This window comes from Neomonachus schauinslandi, chromosome 13 (genome assembly GCF_002201575.2).
Source record: "Neomonachus schauinslandi chromosome 13, ASM220157v2, whole genome shotgun sequence".
Taxonomy (NCBI): Eukaryota; Metazoa; Chordata; class Mammalia; order Carnivora; family Phocidae; genus Neomonachus; species Neomonachus schauinslandi.
Window position 1 is genome coordinate 58,651,186 of NC_058415.1, and position 16,516 is coordinate 58,667,701.

At 39.5% G+C, this 16,516-nt stretch overlaps 1 protein-coding gene and 1 pseudogene across 7 annotated transcripts in view; both read left to right on the forward strand.

Moving 5' to 3' along the window:
- The first annotated feature begins 559 nt into the window (after positions 1–559).
- The window catches only part of MELK (maternal embryonic leucine zipper kinase), an 82,619-nt gene continuing 66,662 nt past the window's right edge, over positions 560–16,516 (forward strand). For 2 of the 7 annotated variants that reach the window (XM_021691389.1, XM_044920469.1), the window contains exons 1-6: positions 560–617; positions 2,927–3,012; positions 5,659–5,775; positions 8,167–8,310; positions 9,966–10,034; positions 11,769–11,861. In XM_021691389.1, coding sequence (XP_021547064.1) covers positions 560–617; positions 2,927–3,012; positions 5,659–5,775; positions 8,167–8,310; positions 9,966–10,034; positions 11,769–11,861 — 567 coding nt within the window. The remainder of the gene's footprint in view (positions 618–2,926; positions 3,013–5,658; positions 5,776–8,166; positions 8,311–9,965; positions 10,035–11,768; positions 11,862–16,516) is intronic. The other 5 variants (XM_044920470.1, XM_044920468.1, XM_044920472.1 and 2 more) reach the window with 5 other exon arrangements.
- On the forward strand, positions 8,783–9,638 carry LOC110581625 (annotated as a pseudogene).

Consider the following 16,516-nt stretch of genomic DNA (forward strand, 5'->3'; position numbering starts at 1 on the left):
CATTGTTTATAAGTGTTAACAAATATTTTCTCACATTTATGGCTTTCTTTTTTTAAAGGATATCTTTAGACATGCAAAAGTTCTGAATTTTAGGGGCGCCTGGGTGGCTCAGTCGTTAAGCGTCTGCCTTTGGCTCAGGTCATGATCCCGGGGTCCTGGGATTGAGCCCCACATCGGGCTCCCTGCTCAGTGGGAAGTCTGCTTCTCCCTCTCCCACTCCCCCGCTTGTGTTCCCTCTCTCGCTGTGTCTCTCTCTGTCAAATAAATAAAATCTTAAAAAAAATTTTTTTTAAAGGTTTATCTTTCATATATAAGTCTTTCCTTGATCTGAATTTGATTTTTATATATGGTATGAGATAGAAGCCAGTTGTTGTGTTTTTTTTTTTCTTAACCCTATAGGTAATCAGTTTTTCTGGTATCATTTATATGCCTATGATGTATTTATATGTGCACTTACAAGAGTGGAGGAGATAATCTCATAGTAGTTCCTTTTTTGATCATATACTATTTCTATCTTGCAGGTTCTTTTTGTAATATTGTATAAACCTCCAGGAGGACTATGAAAGATTATGATGAACTTCTCAAATACTATGAATTATATGAAACTATTGGGACAGGTAATTGTTATTTTTTTCCCTGGAGGCAGAGGACAGATCAACTCTTTGAGAATTTAGTGCATTTGGGCAGTCATGGGCTTTTCAGTTTAATTTTTTTTTTTTTTAAGCTTAGTATTGGCACTGGACTTTATTTATTTATTTATTTTTATTTTTATTTTTTTTATTCTTATGTTAATCCCCATTTTCAGTTTAATTTTAAAATTCTTAAATCTACTTTAGAAAGAAAAAGTAGAGCAAGAGAGAGGAGAGTAGTAGGAGAGACCTTGTGGGTCCTTTTATTTAGAATAAAGGTCACTGGAGAGTTTTGAGCCAAGGAGTGATCTATCTGACCTTTGTTTTTTTTTTTTTCTTCTTCTTTTTTTTTTTTTAAGATTTTATTTATTTATTTGAGAGAGAGAGAGAGAGCATGTGCGCGTGTGTGCACCAGTGGGGGAAGGGAGGGAGAGGGAGAAGCAGGCTCCCTGCTAAGCAGGATCATGAGCCGAGCCGAAGGCAGATGCTTTTTTTTTTTTTAATATTTTATTATTTATTTTGACAGAGAGAGACAGCAAGAGAGGGAATACAAGCAGGGGGAGTGGGAGAGGGAGAAGCAGGCTTCCCGCTGAGCAGAGAGCCTGATGTGGGGCTCGATCCTAGGACCCTGGGACCATGACCTGAGCCGAAGGCAGACGCTTAACGTTTAAAACGACTGAGCCACCCAGGCACCCCCGAAGGCAGATGCTTAACTGACTGAGCCACCCAGGTGCCCCCTGACCTTTGTTTTTAAGGGTCACTCTGGCTGCTTGGCTGTGAAAAGTTTGGGCTGGGAAAGGCAGGGGCAGAAGCAGAGAGGTGTTAGGAGTTTATTGCAATAATTCAGGTGAGTGTTGCTGGAGATGATGGGGACTTGAATGAGGGTGATAGCAGTGAAGGTAGTGAAAGGGTGGGATTCTTTACACTGTGTGTGTGTGTATGTGTATTTTAATTTATTGGGGTGCAACACAATAAAATACACAAAATATACTAGTCTTGATGGGAGTTTTATGTACACATCCACCTACATGTTCCCTGTTCAGATTAAGACAGAAAGTTTCCAGTCAGTACCTGCCTCTTTTCCCCCAAGGTAACACTGATGTGTTTTGAAGACCGAGCCAATGGGATTTGTTGATGGGTTGGATATGGAGTGTGTGACAAAAGAGAAGGGCTAAGGATGGCTCCCGGGTTTTTGGAAAATGTTGAGTTACCATTTACTGAGATGGGGAAGACCATAAGAGGGACCACCAGGAGCTTCTTTTTAGAAATGTTACGTTGGCAATTTCTCTCTCTTTTTTTTTTAAGATTTTATTTATTTATTTGACAGAGAGAGCACAAACGGGGAGTTGGCAGGCGGAGACAGAGGGAGAAGCAGGCTCCTCTTTGAGCAGGGAGCCTGATGTGGGACTTGATCCCAGGACCCTGGGATCATGACCTGAGCTGAAGGCAGTCGTTTAACCAACTGAGTCACCCAGTGGCCTTTTTTTTTTTTTTTAAGATTTTATTTATTTATTTGAGAGAGAAAGTGCACAAGCAGCGGGAGAGGGGTTGAGGGAGAGGGAGAAGCAGGCTCCCTGCTAAGCAGGGAGCCTGATGCGGGGCTCCATCCCAGGACCCTGGGATCATGACCTGAGCTGAAGGCAGATGCTTAACCGACTGAGCCACCCAGGTGCCCCAAGTTGGCAATTTCTTTTAGATACTGATGTATAGACATTTATCCAGCTTTTGATCCAGTTTTGAAACATAATATCCTGCTTTTGATCCAGTTTTAAAACTGAGCGGATGTTTCCTGTTGTCTTTTTTTCTCAGCAACTTTATATTGTGTTCTATTAGTGTTAATTATAAAACGAATTTAATTGCAATGTTAATTGTAAAGCAAATTTCTAAGCAGCAAATTCTGTTTTCCTATTTTCTTCAACCCAAAGTTAAAGATACTATCATGGTAAAAAACAATCTTCAGCTAGGCATTGGATGAGGAGAGGTTAGGGTCATGGCTAACACTTTGGAAGCAACAGGAAGAAAGGGCCACAAATTTCCAGGAAAATCTGGATTGATAGAGCCTTTTAAAAGCATATGGAGGGGTGCCTGGCTGGCTCAGTTGGAGTGTGCAACTCTTGATCTTGGGGTTGTGAGTTTGAGCCCCTCATTGGGTGTAGAGGTTACTTAAAAATAAAATGTTAAAAGACAGAAAATAAAAGCATGTGGAAAGGTATTTGAGCCTGAGTCCTCTGGTTGCTCTGATGATGATTTTAGGTTACTCTTGCTTATCTCTTTATAATACGTTTTCCTATACTTAGGTGGCTTTGCAAAGGTCAAACTTGCCTGCCATATCCTCACTGGAGAAATGGTAGCTATAAAAATCATGGATAAAAATGCACTAGGGGTAAGTGTAAGATTATTTAAAAAATATTTATAGATCAGTTTTGTAAATTAAAACCTGAATTTGCTCAAATGTCCTTGTTACTACTTTTATGAGAATCATCTTTCTGTAGCTTTTCTTTTTTTGTCTTTTTTAAAAATTGCCAGTTATGTATAAAGTAATCTGGGGGAAGGGCAATTTAATTTTTGGTAGGATCCATTCTCCTGCAGTTGTTTCATAGTCATACATGTGTTTCTGGATATTAATATCTCCCCATGACACCCGTACTAAACGTTGATCTCTTTTTACTATCGATAGGTCTTGTCCTAGAATTTTATTCAAAGTGACCTTAGAAGTTATCTTATGAAATCCTTTTTGTAATCAGCCTTTTTCTTTTCTACATGGATGCTTCCAGGATTGAGCTGCTCATTACCTCCAAAAGCAGCCCGTTCAATCAGTATGTGGTCTGGGTTTTAATGTACCTAAAGTACCTAAAGTTTTTTGTTTTTGTATTAAGGGAAGACGTGTCTCTTTTGATGGTCTTTTTGGGCCTGTTATACCCTTTCTAGTGTTTCAAGTCACCTGAGTGGTCTTTTGTTTCTAATTCTTTTACCATCCCTCATATGGTTTGGTATCTTTGTTTTTCTTTGTTCTGGTCTCCTGTTGGGAATTCACTAGTCTCGTAGTATGGATCTGTGGCCGTTTCTTTTTTTGACATGAATTAGAAAACATTAAAAAATCATTTTTTTCTCTAACCAAAAATCTCTGAGTGTTAAAATGTTTTTTCTTGTGGATTAAGTTAGCATTATAATTATTAGTATTGTACAACTGAGTAAAACAGCACAAACATTTTATAAATGTTGATAATTATCAAACATAAAAAATAACAATTTACTGAAAATACATTTTAAAATTAGTCACATTGAACTTCTTTTGGTCTCCCTTGTTGAAATGAGACAGAATTTAACATTAATTATTACCTTATTTATTTTTATTTATTTTTCTTATTTTTTATTTTTAAGGATATAAGTGCTGATTAACATACGTAAATAAGTCAGAGGGAACGTGAGGAATGTTATTATAGCAGTGTCACTCAATTCTTTGAACTCCTTCCAAGATAAATGCCAGAATCACACAGCGACCTAATCAGAACCTATTTTTAATAATCTATCAACCAACAATTCAGGTTCTCCTTCAGTATTTTTGTTTTTCATTGTTCAATATTGTATAAATAAATTGGATAATAAAAAGGCATTAAAAACCATTTTTCCTGAGCATTTAAAGCAGATTACAAATCTGATTAATTCCCTTAAGCAATTTAAACTTCAATTATAACTTTAGTGTGCCTTATTCATGTGAACACTACAAATGCTTTAATAGCAAACGGAATGTGAACTGTTTGTTACAAAATGTGTTACCACACTGATACTCAAAACTTATTCTAAAGCATCAATATAATGATGTTAATTCATTATTCCTAAACTTGTTTTGTATTTTTTGTTGTTCTTATGCTTATTTTAATTGCTTCCTAGGACTTTAATAATGTTTTTATTACTCCCAGAGTTTTATTATTTTTTTTTTTTAAAGATTTTATTTATTCATAAGAGACAGAGAGAGAGAGAGGCAGAGGGAGAAGCAGGCTTCCCACTGAGCAAGGAGCCCGATGCGGGACTCGATCCCAGGACCCTGGGATCATGACCTGAGCCGAAGGCAGACGCTTAACCATCTGAGCCACCCAGGCGCCCACTCCCAGGGTTTTAATCATCAGACTCCCACTCCTCCCAAAAAAGAAAAAAAGATTGTCATTTTGAAATAGTCAAAGTTACAATTGATCCTGGTCAAGACCTGACATCTGTGGGGCACCTGAGTGGCTCAGTCGTTAAGCATCTGCCTTCAGCTCAGGTCATGATCCCAGGGTCCTGGGATCGAGCCCTGCATCGGGCTCCCTGCTCAGCGGGAAGCCTGCTTCTCCCTCTCCCACTCCCCCTGCTTGTGTTCCCTCTCTTGCTGTCTCTCTCTCTGTCAAATAAATAAATAAAATCTTTAAAAAAAAAAAAAAGACCTGACATCTGTATGGTCCTACAAAATTGGATGTTAAGCCACTGATCATTAGATTGAGCCTCTTTTTACAATAAAGTTTTACTTGTTATTTCATGGATATCTAGATTTCTGTCTTTAATATGGACTTAGAAATTTTTTCAGCTTGGCTCTTCCTCCTTTCCAACTAACTTTTTGTTTTGAAAATTTTTAAGCCCATAGAAAAGGTGGAAGATTGAGACAGTGAAGACCTGCGTGTCTTTCACCTACATCACCAGTTTTTAGCTCAGCATGCTTCTTAAGGGATGCTGCTAAGACCGAAAATGGTAGTGCAGGCATGTCTCTGTTATTTTCCTTGTTTGGAATGCTAACCTTCTAAGGGAGTCTGAGACTCTTGATTTTTCTGGCCGTTGTACTATTGACCCATATCAAACTAGTCTTTCATAAAACCCTCAAGGTTTTTGGGTGTGTGTGTGTATGTGTACATACAAATAATTTTTGTTATATTTTTCTATGCTTTGAACAGTTTGAGGCTGTTGGTTGTTTTTGCTACTCAGTATTAAAGCTGTTGATATTAATGCTTGGTGTACTTCCCAAATAGGTTTATTGCTCATGTAATGTGTTTTGTCACAGAGTGATTTGCCCCGGGTCAAAACAGAGATTGAGGCCTTGAAGAACCTGAGACATCAGCATATATGTCAACTCTACCATGTGCTAGAGACAGCCAACAAAATATTCATGGTTCTTGAGGTTAGTAGTATGGTCTAGAGATCTAAAGGTATTTGATCACTGTCTTAGTCTGTTTGGGCTGCTATAACAGATATCACAGACTGGGTAGTTTTTTTCTCACAGTTCTGGAGCCTGGGAATTCCAAGATCAGGGCGCTGGCATGATCACGTGATGGCCCTCTCCCTGATTCATAGCTCGTTCCTTCTTGCTGTGTCTTTACCAGTAGAGGGGCCAAGGGATCTCTCTGGAATCTCATAAGAGAATTAATTCCACTCATGAGGGCTCCACCCTCATGTCCTAATCACTTCCCAAAGGCTCTACCTCCTAGAACCATCATCTTTTGGGGGTTAGGATTTTGACATATCAATTTTGGAGGGAAATCAAATATTCAGACCGTTTCCATTCACTTTATCAATAGTTAAGGGAAAACTATGTTTCAGCTAAAAGATTAAAATAAATGTTAAGCAGCTTACCTGTTTGAGTTCTGTCTATAACAATTTATTTATTTATTTTTTTAAAAGATTTTAAAAATTTATTAGAGAGAGTGAGCGAGAGAGAACACAAGCAGAGTGAAGGGCAGAGGGAGAAGCAGACTCCCTGCTGAGTAGGGAGCCCAACATGGGACTCTATCCCAGGACCCTGGGATCGAGCCCCTCATCGGGCTCCCTGCTCAGCGGGGAGCCTGCTTCTCCCTCTCCCTCTGCCTGTCTCTCTGACTACTTGTTCTCTCTCTCTCTCTGTCAGATAAATAAATAAAATCTTAAAAAAAAATAAAAATAAAATGACAGAAATTTATTGTCTCACAGTTCTAGAAGCTAGGAGTCTGAAATCAAGGTGTGGGAAAGGTTGGTTTCTTCTGGAGAATCTGTTCTGTGCTTCTTACCTAGTTTCTGATGGTTACTGACAATCTCTGGCATTTCTTAGCTTGTACCACTCCAATCTCTGCCTTTGTCTCTAAATCGCATTTTCTTATCTGTGTGTCTGTGTCTTTGTCCAAATTTCCCTCTTCATGTAACAACACAGTCATTGGATTAGGGTTCACCCTGACCCAGTATGACTTCGTTTGGACTTGATTACATCTACAGAGACCTAAATAAGGTCATCTTCATTGGTACCAGATGTTAGGACTTGCACATATCTTTTTGGGGGACATAGTTCAACTCACAGCCTATAGGTAGCTTTCAACACACATGTTATATGAATCAGAATCTTTGAAGTTTCAACTGCCCTTTTGGGGCCTGAAATGTAAAGTCTTTAGAACTTCCATCATTTATCTCATTTCATTTTCTTTAGTCTCAGCCAAATAATTTATAACTGCATATCATTTTCATAGATTAGCTGCATTTCAAAAGCACATGTTAAAATTCGTAATGTTGGGGCACCTGGGTGGCTCGGTTGGTTAAGCAGCCGACTCTTGATTTCCGCTCAGGTCATGATCTTGGGGTCCTGGGATTGAGCCCTGTGTCAGCCTCTGTGTTCAGCAGGGAGTCTGCTTGAGGATTCTCTCTCTCTCCCTCTGCCCCTCCCTCTGCTTGCATGCTCTCTCTCTCTCTCAAAAAATAAAAAAATAAATAAAAAGATGTGAATGGGTTTTAGTACTTTGCTATAGAAATATAAAACCCTGAATGGATTTAAAAATCACAGTGTTGTAGTGCCTGGGTGGCTCAGTCAGTTGAGTATCTGGAATGAACAGACTCTAATTTTCGGGAACAGAATAAAAATGTGAATACTCTTAAGTCTGCAGGCTCTGACTAATATGATTCTTCTCTCTCTGTTTTTTTTTTTTTAAAGATTTTTATTTATTTATTTTTATTTATTTATTCATGAGAGACAGAGAGAGAGAGAGGCAGAGGGAGAAACAGGCTCCCCGCTGAGCAGGGAGCCCGATGCGGGACTTAGTCCTAGGACCCTGGGATCATGACCTGAGCCGAAGGCAGACACTTAACCATCTGAGCCACCCAGGCGCCCCTTGAGTATCTGATTCTTGATTTCAGCTCAGGTCACCATCTCAGGGTCTCTGGATGGAGCCCTGTGTTGGGCCTCACACCCAGTGGGGAGTCTGCTAGAGATTCTCTCTCTCTCTCTGTCTCCCCTCCCCCGCTCTTGCGCTCTCACTCACTCACTCTCAAATGAATAAATCTTTCAAAAAAAAAAATCACAGTGTTAGTTGGCTCTACTTCTACTTACTGGTCATAAAACTGCTTGAGACCAATAGCTATTGATCTCTTTCCTCGAGTAATTGTTGATTTGTTTGATCCTGAGAGGATATTTTTGAATATGCCTCACTTGTTTTCCTTGCCTTTAAGTTGAATTAATAATATCTCTGAGTTAAGTATAATTTTTTGTTTTAATTCCCCTAAAGTGATTTTTCTAGGTGGTAACAATATCTGTGTGTCTTTCTTGTTACTGAAGTATTGCCCCGGAGGAGAGCTGTTTGACTACATAATTTCCCAGGATCGCCTGTCCGAGGAGGAGACCCGAGTGGTCTTCCGTCAGATAGTTTCTGCAGTTGCTTACGTGCACAGCCAGGGCTATGCTCACAGGGACCTCAAACCAGTAAGTGCCTGTTATACATGCTCTCCTGAGAGTTCAACACCATTTACCAGTAATTACTAGTTTTCCAAATGTTCTTATAATCTATCTTGGCTTTTTTTTTCTTCCACTCATAATGGATCACTTTTTTTTTCCTTTTTTTTGTTTTGACTGCTGGTAGGCTTTTTTGGATGTACTTGATTATGGGCATTCTAGATATTTGTCAGTTGTGGGCAACATTATGAATGTCTTTGTAATCAGCTGGGGAATATAAACCTCAGGATTTTATCTCTCGGAAAGAAGAGTTTTGAGTATTTTCTTTGAGAATATTGTCATTGAATATTTTCCCTTCAGTACTCTTTTCCTATTCTCATTTTCCTTTAATTTTAATTCCATTATGCCTCAGAAGAGAACAGTCCAGTGGAATGAACAGACTCTAATTTTCGGGAACAGAATAAAAATGTGAATACTCTTAAGTCTGCAGGCTCTGACTAATATGGATGTTGGTGAACGTGGATTTTATGTTACTTGATATTAGGGTCAGGGACCTAGAATTGGTTGGCAAAATATGGCAATGTTACTATCCTTTTCCGTCTGTTTATACCCAACCCTTTGATTTGAGTTCATTCTTTTGGTTTGGCACACGTTATGTTTGCTTGTAGTTGAACCTGAGAGCACCAAGGAGAAAATGGTTTATGCTAAAGTGTCTTGAGGGGAAGCAGGACAGTTGTCAACATTCCTCTTCTTTCCCCCTCTATACTTCTTGTCATTTCATTCTTTTTAAATGATTTTCATTCTGTTGTTCCCCAGCTGTGTAATATAAACAATCTTAAGTCTTATTTATTGGTTTTGCTGCTGCCTGGTACATCACACAGAACCTTCAGCGGCAGGGTCTGCAGGCAGAAGTGTAACCGTGACAAAGGGTTTTGGAAGAGTGGAAAATGCTTATCATATGAAAGCAGAGGCCTGCATTACATTTACTGAATTTGGAAAAATGCAAAGTATTTGTAACTTTCTTGTTGAAGAGCTAGATAGCTCTGCGGTCATCAGCTCATTCCAGTTCTGTTATACTCCAGGTTCTGTTGAGAATCTCAGATAGCAAGCCTGTCTGGTTGTGAACGTGTGGTGTAAAGCTCAAAAAGTCCGTAACCTTGTTGGCCAAACTCTAGGAAAATCTTTATTCATCAAAGAAGGAACAAAAGAATGGGAAGGCTAAATAGATGATACCGTACTCGTCCAGATTCTCAAGTTCATTAACTGCATAATAAAAAACCATAAGTGCAAAATATGCTGCTTCAAAAGTATTTATAACTCTTGAAGTAAAGGGGAAAGAGAAGAAAAAAAATCTCTGAAATTCCAACCAAAATATATTGTGTTTCATCTTTTTATTTTTATACTTTTTATAATGTTTGTTTTTGTCCCGAATATATATAGTATATAATATATAAAGTGTTTCTCCCCCAAAAATCTGTCAATCCTTGAATAAGGTCCCCCAGAATACCTAAATTTCCTTTCTATTTTTAAAAGCTTACTATAGGAAATACTGTGGAAATAAATGTCTTATATGTGAAAAAAAATCTTATTTAAATATTTAGAAATTGTTTTTAGAAATGGCTAGAGATAGGATGTGATATAAAGAAGTCAATACACAGTTAATGAAAATATCTTTGTTTTCCCAGGAAAATTTGTTGTTTGATGAATATCATAAAGCAAAGCTGATTGACTTTGGTCTCTGTGCGAAACCCAAGGTAATTACAGAAATCAAAATGCATTTATTTCCTTTGTAAATGCACCTCTTAGTATGTTATCTTGCAATGACTTCCCCTTAGCCTTTATTGAGCCTGGTTGCATCCATTAAGAATGTTAAATTTCCTCCCTTTTAGAAGTTCTCTAATACGTAGCCAGGATTGAGAACCACTGCTCTAGGTGCAGGGTTGGTCCTGCTGGAGATCCATGGGTGTGCTGTGAGAGAATTTGCAGTGCCGAGGTGACATGAGGTCATTACAACATGAATTCTGAATTGATCATGTGTTTGCAGTTTGAGTATGTTGCCACTAGATGATGCTTTTGTTCATTTAAATAGGAGTTTTGCGAATTTAGTGCAAATCTTTCTTTGTTATCCAAACTAACAGTTACATTTTGAGAGACAATCTGCTTTCTTTATAAAAGAAGAAGAAAGAAGTGCCTATGCACTTTTAAATTTATACTGTTATATATTTCCTTAATTTGCACTCCACAGTTAAGCACTGGTGTTCTCCAGTATACCTTCTCTTTGAGGTGACTTTGAACTTTCCAGCTGTGCTGTCTGCAGAGCTCCTGTGTGGCTGCCTGTTGGAGGCTTCCTCCTGAGTTCTCGAATGATGGCACTCACAGTCTCTAAAATGAGCTGTCTACACTCATTAAGAATGTTGAAATTGCAGCCCTGTCTCAGCCCTTTGCAGTCCCATGATTATTCAGAATTAGCTAAATGCAAAAGGAAGCAGATTTTGCCCCTTCAGCTGAATGTTTGATTCTTTCTGATTTTCCTCTTCTTCCCTTGGCTCTTCAGAGATTGTCAGTGGAGCCTTGTGTCTGGGAGCCAAATGCTGTAAGGCATTTTTTTGATCGGCAGCCATATAAAGATAAAACATACTTCAAGCAGATAAACTGGTTTAAGTCGTGTTCTCCACAGGAGGCAGTGGAGAAGGTTTGTGACAGACTCCATTAGCTTTTATTTATGGCTGCCACAGATTCGACCCACACAGACACCATCTAAAAAAAGCAGGGTTGGCTGGGAGAGGATTGCCTCCACTTTCTGCCGAGGAGTTCACTTCTGGGCATGTGTTTGCAGTTGTAAATGAAATTTTGCAACTTCCCAAGTCGTTTGCAAGTTGTAAGACTCCACAAGTGTTGGGTAGTTGTATCATTTTCATTATATCTCGATATTTCTGTGGGAGAGCAGAGTATGTTGAGCAAATTCCTCATTTTCACAGGTCTGGAAGCTCAGGCTGTGATTTGCGTTATAACTGGGTCTAGAAAACAGACTTCTACGGCACTATTCTATGCAGCAGATTCCTCTCTCCCCTCTCAGCGAAGAGAAGCTTCTGTATTTGTAAAGATTTGGTATTTGAGATAGGGTCCAGGAAAAAAATAGTCCGTTTTCTTTGAGTACTTGGGGGGGTGAGAAGACCTGGGTGCTTGGATGTCTGCTAAGCTGATTAGTATGTGAATGGACGTCTAGGAAAGTATGAACCTGACTTGATTGAGCTAAGGAGAAAAGGATTTTGTTCATGCCAGGTTGCAGTTGTATTGGAAATCCAGAGAAGAGGGAACTACATGTGTGTGCGTGCATATAGGCAGAGTTTTGGGTTGGCTGCAGAGTCTCTTATTCTTTGGGGTTAATTCTTCATCTAGCTTCTCTTTGTGCTGAAAGAATGTTTATCAAGGTTTTAATTTCTTAAGTGCTGTAACTAATGAGTCTTTCATTTTTTTCTTATTGGCAGGGTAACAAGGATTACCATCTGCAGACATGCTGTGGGAGTCTTGCTTATGCAGCACCTGAATTAATACAAGGCAAATCCTATTTGGGGTCAGAGGTAATCATTCATTGATTAATTTGGTATATAATCAATATACATTTATTGGTACCTATAGTAAGTCAGGCATTGTGCATTGGGGATATTACAATAAGGTAAGAAATAATCTTGTTCATCAAAGGGTTCACTTTATTCAGAGAGTAAGATATAAAGTAACACATGAAATGAATACCTTGCAATAAATATAATAATACATAGTATACTTTGAAGAAAGGATACATTTCTGGTGTCCTTTTTGTGGTTGCTTTTGTGTTAAACAGTACCATAGTTTAGGGCGCCTGGGTGGCTCAGATGGTTAAGCATCTGCCTTCCGCTCAGGTCATGATCCCAGGGTCTGGGATCAAGTCCCGCATCGGGCTCCCTGCTCAGGGGGGAGCCTGCTTCTCCCTCTGCCTCTCTCTCTCTCTGTCTCTTATGAATAAATAAAATCTTTAAAAAAAAAACAGTACCATAGTTTAGACTGGTAGGTCCAGCCAGGTAGAGCACGAGGCCAGGGTTGTAGGCTCAGTTTTCAGAGATGCTGGCTAGCTCTGAGAAAACTTGTACTTTGTTCAGAACCAACTATCTGAGGCCGGCAGTCCTGTGTAGGAGGCCCAGGCTCAAAGGCTTGGGAATTGCCTCTTTTACTTACCATTTGCTACTACAAGCTAGTCAGTCCTTTCCAGTCTCTGGAGTACTAATTTTGCTGATATTAATATCATAAGGCAAACAAGATTTAGTTATCAAAAGCTTGGGAAATGCTGGATTGAACAGTTTTCTTCAGTTCAGGACATCTCCAAATCTTTTTTTTTTTAAAGTTTTTATTTATTTATTTGAGAGAGAGAGAGCAGAGAAGACAAGGCGGTGGGGGCGGCGCTGGGCGGAGGGAGAGGGAGAAGGGATGCGGGACCCAATCCCAGGACCCTGGGATCATGACCTGAGCTGAAGGCAGATGCTTAATGAACTGAGCCACCCAGGGGCCCCTGGACATCTCCAAATCTTTAATACGTTCTATTACAATGTTGTCCTTTGGGGAACATCACAGAGAGCAGCTGGTCATGATTTGCCTTGCCTACAGAGTCCCCTTTTTATGTGGAGCATCTTTTGGAGCTAGTGTTATGTCAGAGAAACTTTGACATATGTCCATTTATTTAATTTATAACAAGAGAAGATGGGAACTGACTTGTTTTGGTGACTTTTTATTTGGATATAATCTCAAACTTAGAGAGTAGTTGCAAATATGGAATGAGGAACTTCTGTATACGTTTAGTCATATTCACAGTTTACATTTTTCCCTATTTGCTTGATCATTCTCTATGTTTGTATATATGCATACTCTTTTTTTGAACCAATTGGAAGTGTTAGACCTCATACCCCTTTATCATTAAGCACTATATATATTTCCTAAAAGCGAGGACCTTCTCTTTTATAACTACACTTTAGTTCTCAAAATCAGGGAATTTAACATCGATGCAACTTATTTAATCCGTAATTCATATTCCCATGCTGCTGATTGTACCACTGATTCCTTAGCTGTATTTTCCCTCCAGTCCAGGATTCAGTTCAGGATCATGTCTTGATTTAGTTGTTGTGTTTCTCTGATCTTCTTTAATCTAGAAGAGTTCTTTAGCCTTTCTCCATCTTCTTTGACCTTGATGTTTTTGAGGAAGCCCGTTATTTTGTAGAAAGTCCCTCATTTTGAATTTGTGTATTATTAGATTCAGGTTATGCATTTTTGGTAGATATACCCCAAAGGGGATGTTGTGGCCTTCTTAGTGAGTTGTAGGAAAAGGAACAAACTTTTACTGAGCATTTAACATAGTTCTGAATCATGCTAGGTCCTTTTCTTTTTCAGTTGTGGTAAAAATACATATAACATAAAATTTACCATCTTAACTTTTTTTTTTAAACTATCTTAACCATTTTTTTTTTTAAAGATTTTATTTATTGGGCGCCTGGGTGGCTCAGTTGGTTAAGCGACTGCCTTCGGCTCGGGTCATGATCCTGGAGTCCCGGGATCGAGTCCCTCATCGGGCTCCCTGCTCGGCAGGGAGTCTGCTTCTCCCTCTGACTCTCATGCTCTCTGTCTCTCATTCTCTCTCTCAAATAAATAAATAAAATCTTTAAAAAAAAAAAAAGATTTTATTTATTTATGAGAGAGAGAATGAGAGAGAGAGAGCATATGAGAGAGGGGAGGGTCAGAGGGAGAAGCAGACTCCCTGCCAAGCAGGGAGCCCGATGCGGGACTCGATCCGGAGACTCCAGGATCATGACCTGAGCCGAAGGCAGTCACTTAACCAACTGAGCCACCCAGGCGCCCCTATCTTAACCATTTTTAAGTGTACAGTTCAATAGTGTTAGGCACGTTCGTATTGTTGTGCAAACAATCTCCAGAGCTCTTTTTATTTTGCAAAATGAAACTCTACATCCATTAAATAATTACTCTCTATTCCTCCCTCCTCTCATCACTGGCAACTACCCTTTTACTTTCTATGTGAATTTGACTACTCTAGGTACCTTATATAGTGGGGGCATACAATATTTGTCTTTTTGTGACTGACTTATTTCACTTAGCATAATGTCTTCAAAGCTTATCCATGTTGTAGCATGTGTCAGAATTGTTTTTCTTTTTAGGGGCGCCTGGGTGACTCAGTTGGTTAAGCATCTGCCTTCAGTTGGTTAAGCATCTGCCTCATCTCCGGATAGATAGATCCGGAGTTCCAGGATCAAACTGTACAGCAGGGAGTCTGCTTCTCCCTTTCCCTCTGCCTCCTCCCTGCTCCTGCTCTTTCATTCGCTCACTCTCTCTCTCTCTCAAATAAGTAAATAAATAAAAATCTTTTATAAAAAGATTTTTTTTCCTTTCTAAGGCTGAATAATATACCGTTGTGTATATATACCCCATTTTGTTTATTCATTCATCCATGGATGGACACTGGGATTGCTTCCACCTTTTGGTTATTGTGAATAATGCTCAGAGGAACAAATATTTCTTTGGGTCCTTGCTTTCAATATTTTTAGATATATACCCAAAAGTGGAATTGATGGATTATCTGGTAATTCTATTTTTATTTTTTTATTTTTTTTAAGATTTTATTTATTTATTTGAGAGAGAGAGCGCGCGCACAAACGGGGGGAGGGGCAGAGGGAGTGGAACAAGCAGACTCCCCTCTGAGCAGGGAGCCCATCATGGGGCTCAATCCCAGGACCCTGAGGTCATGACCTGAGCTGAAGTCAGATACTTAACCGACTAAGCCACCCAGGTGCCCTGGTAATTCTATTTTTAATTTTTTGAGGAACTGCCATACTGTTTAACATAGTGGCAGCAACATTTTACATTCCTACAACAGTCTACAGGGTTCCTTATGCTAGATACTTTTTATAATTTTCATTTATATCCACAAAAATTCTGGGGTACCTGGGTGGCACTGTCGGTTGAACTTCTACTCTTGGTTTTGGGTTAGGTCATGATCTCTTGGTAGAAGGGTCCAGCCCTGTGTCTGGGCTCTGCACTCAGCACAGAATCTGCTTCAGATTTTTTTTCCCTCTCCCTTTCCTGCTCTGCTCCTCCCTGCTCACGTTCAGGACACATGTTCTCTCTCTCTCTCAGATAGATAGATAGATAGATAGATAGATAGATAGATAGATAGATAGATAGGTAGATAAAATCTCTTAAGTCCACAAAAATCCTTTGTAATGAGTACTGTTACTCATTTCATTGAGATAAAGAAGTTGAAGAAATAGGGGCGCCAGGGTGGCTCAGTAGTTTAAGCAACTGCCTTATGCTCAGGTCTTGATCCCAGCGTCGTGGGATCGAGCCCCCATTGGGCTCCCTGCTCAGCGGGGAGTCTTCTCCCTCTCCCACTCCCCCTGCTTGTGTTCCCTCTCTCGCTCTCTCTCTCTGTCAAAATAAATAAATAAAATCTTTAAAAAAAAAAAAAGTTGAAGAAATTGAGGATCAGAAATTAAGTGCCTTCTCAGGGTCACACAGCTGGTAACTACACGTCAAGATTTGAACTGAGGGAGGCTTTACTGTGTACCCCTACTCTCTCTCTTTTTTAGTATATAATAACTTTTAAAAAATATTTTATTTATTTGAGAGAGAGAGCGAGCACGAGTCAGGGGCAGAGGGAGAGGGAGAAGCCGACTCCCTGCTGAGCAGGGAGCCCGATGGGGGGCTTGATCCCAGGACCCTGGCATCATGACCTGAGTGTAAGGCGGATGCTTAACCGACTGAGCCACCCAGTGCCCCCATGATAATTTTTTAATAGACTTTTTTTACATTTTAAAAAAGTTTTTAATTTTAATTCCAGTATAGTTAACATATGGTGTTATATTAATTCCAGGTGTACAGTATTGTGATTCAGCAGTTCTATACATTACTTAGTGCTCATCATAAGTGTACTGTTTAATCCCCTTCACCTATTTCACCCATCCCTCCACTCACCATATACCTGTATTTTTTCCACTGTTCCAGCCAGTCTCCTAGGAGGAGTGGTAATCATATGCCTAATGCTCACAAGATTCCTAGGGGACTGGTGATGAGGCCTTGCTGGTTTGAATGCCTATGAGATTTTCCTATAGGATTTTCAGGTTTTTTCTTGTCTACTTTATTTTATTTTATTTTAGAGAGAGAGAGAGAGAGAGAGAAAGCAGATTGGGGGGAGGGGCAGAGG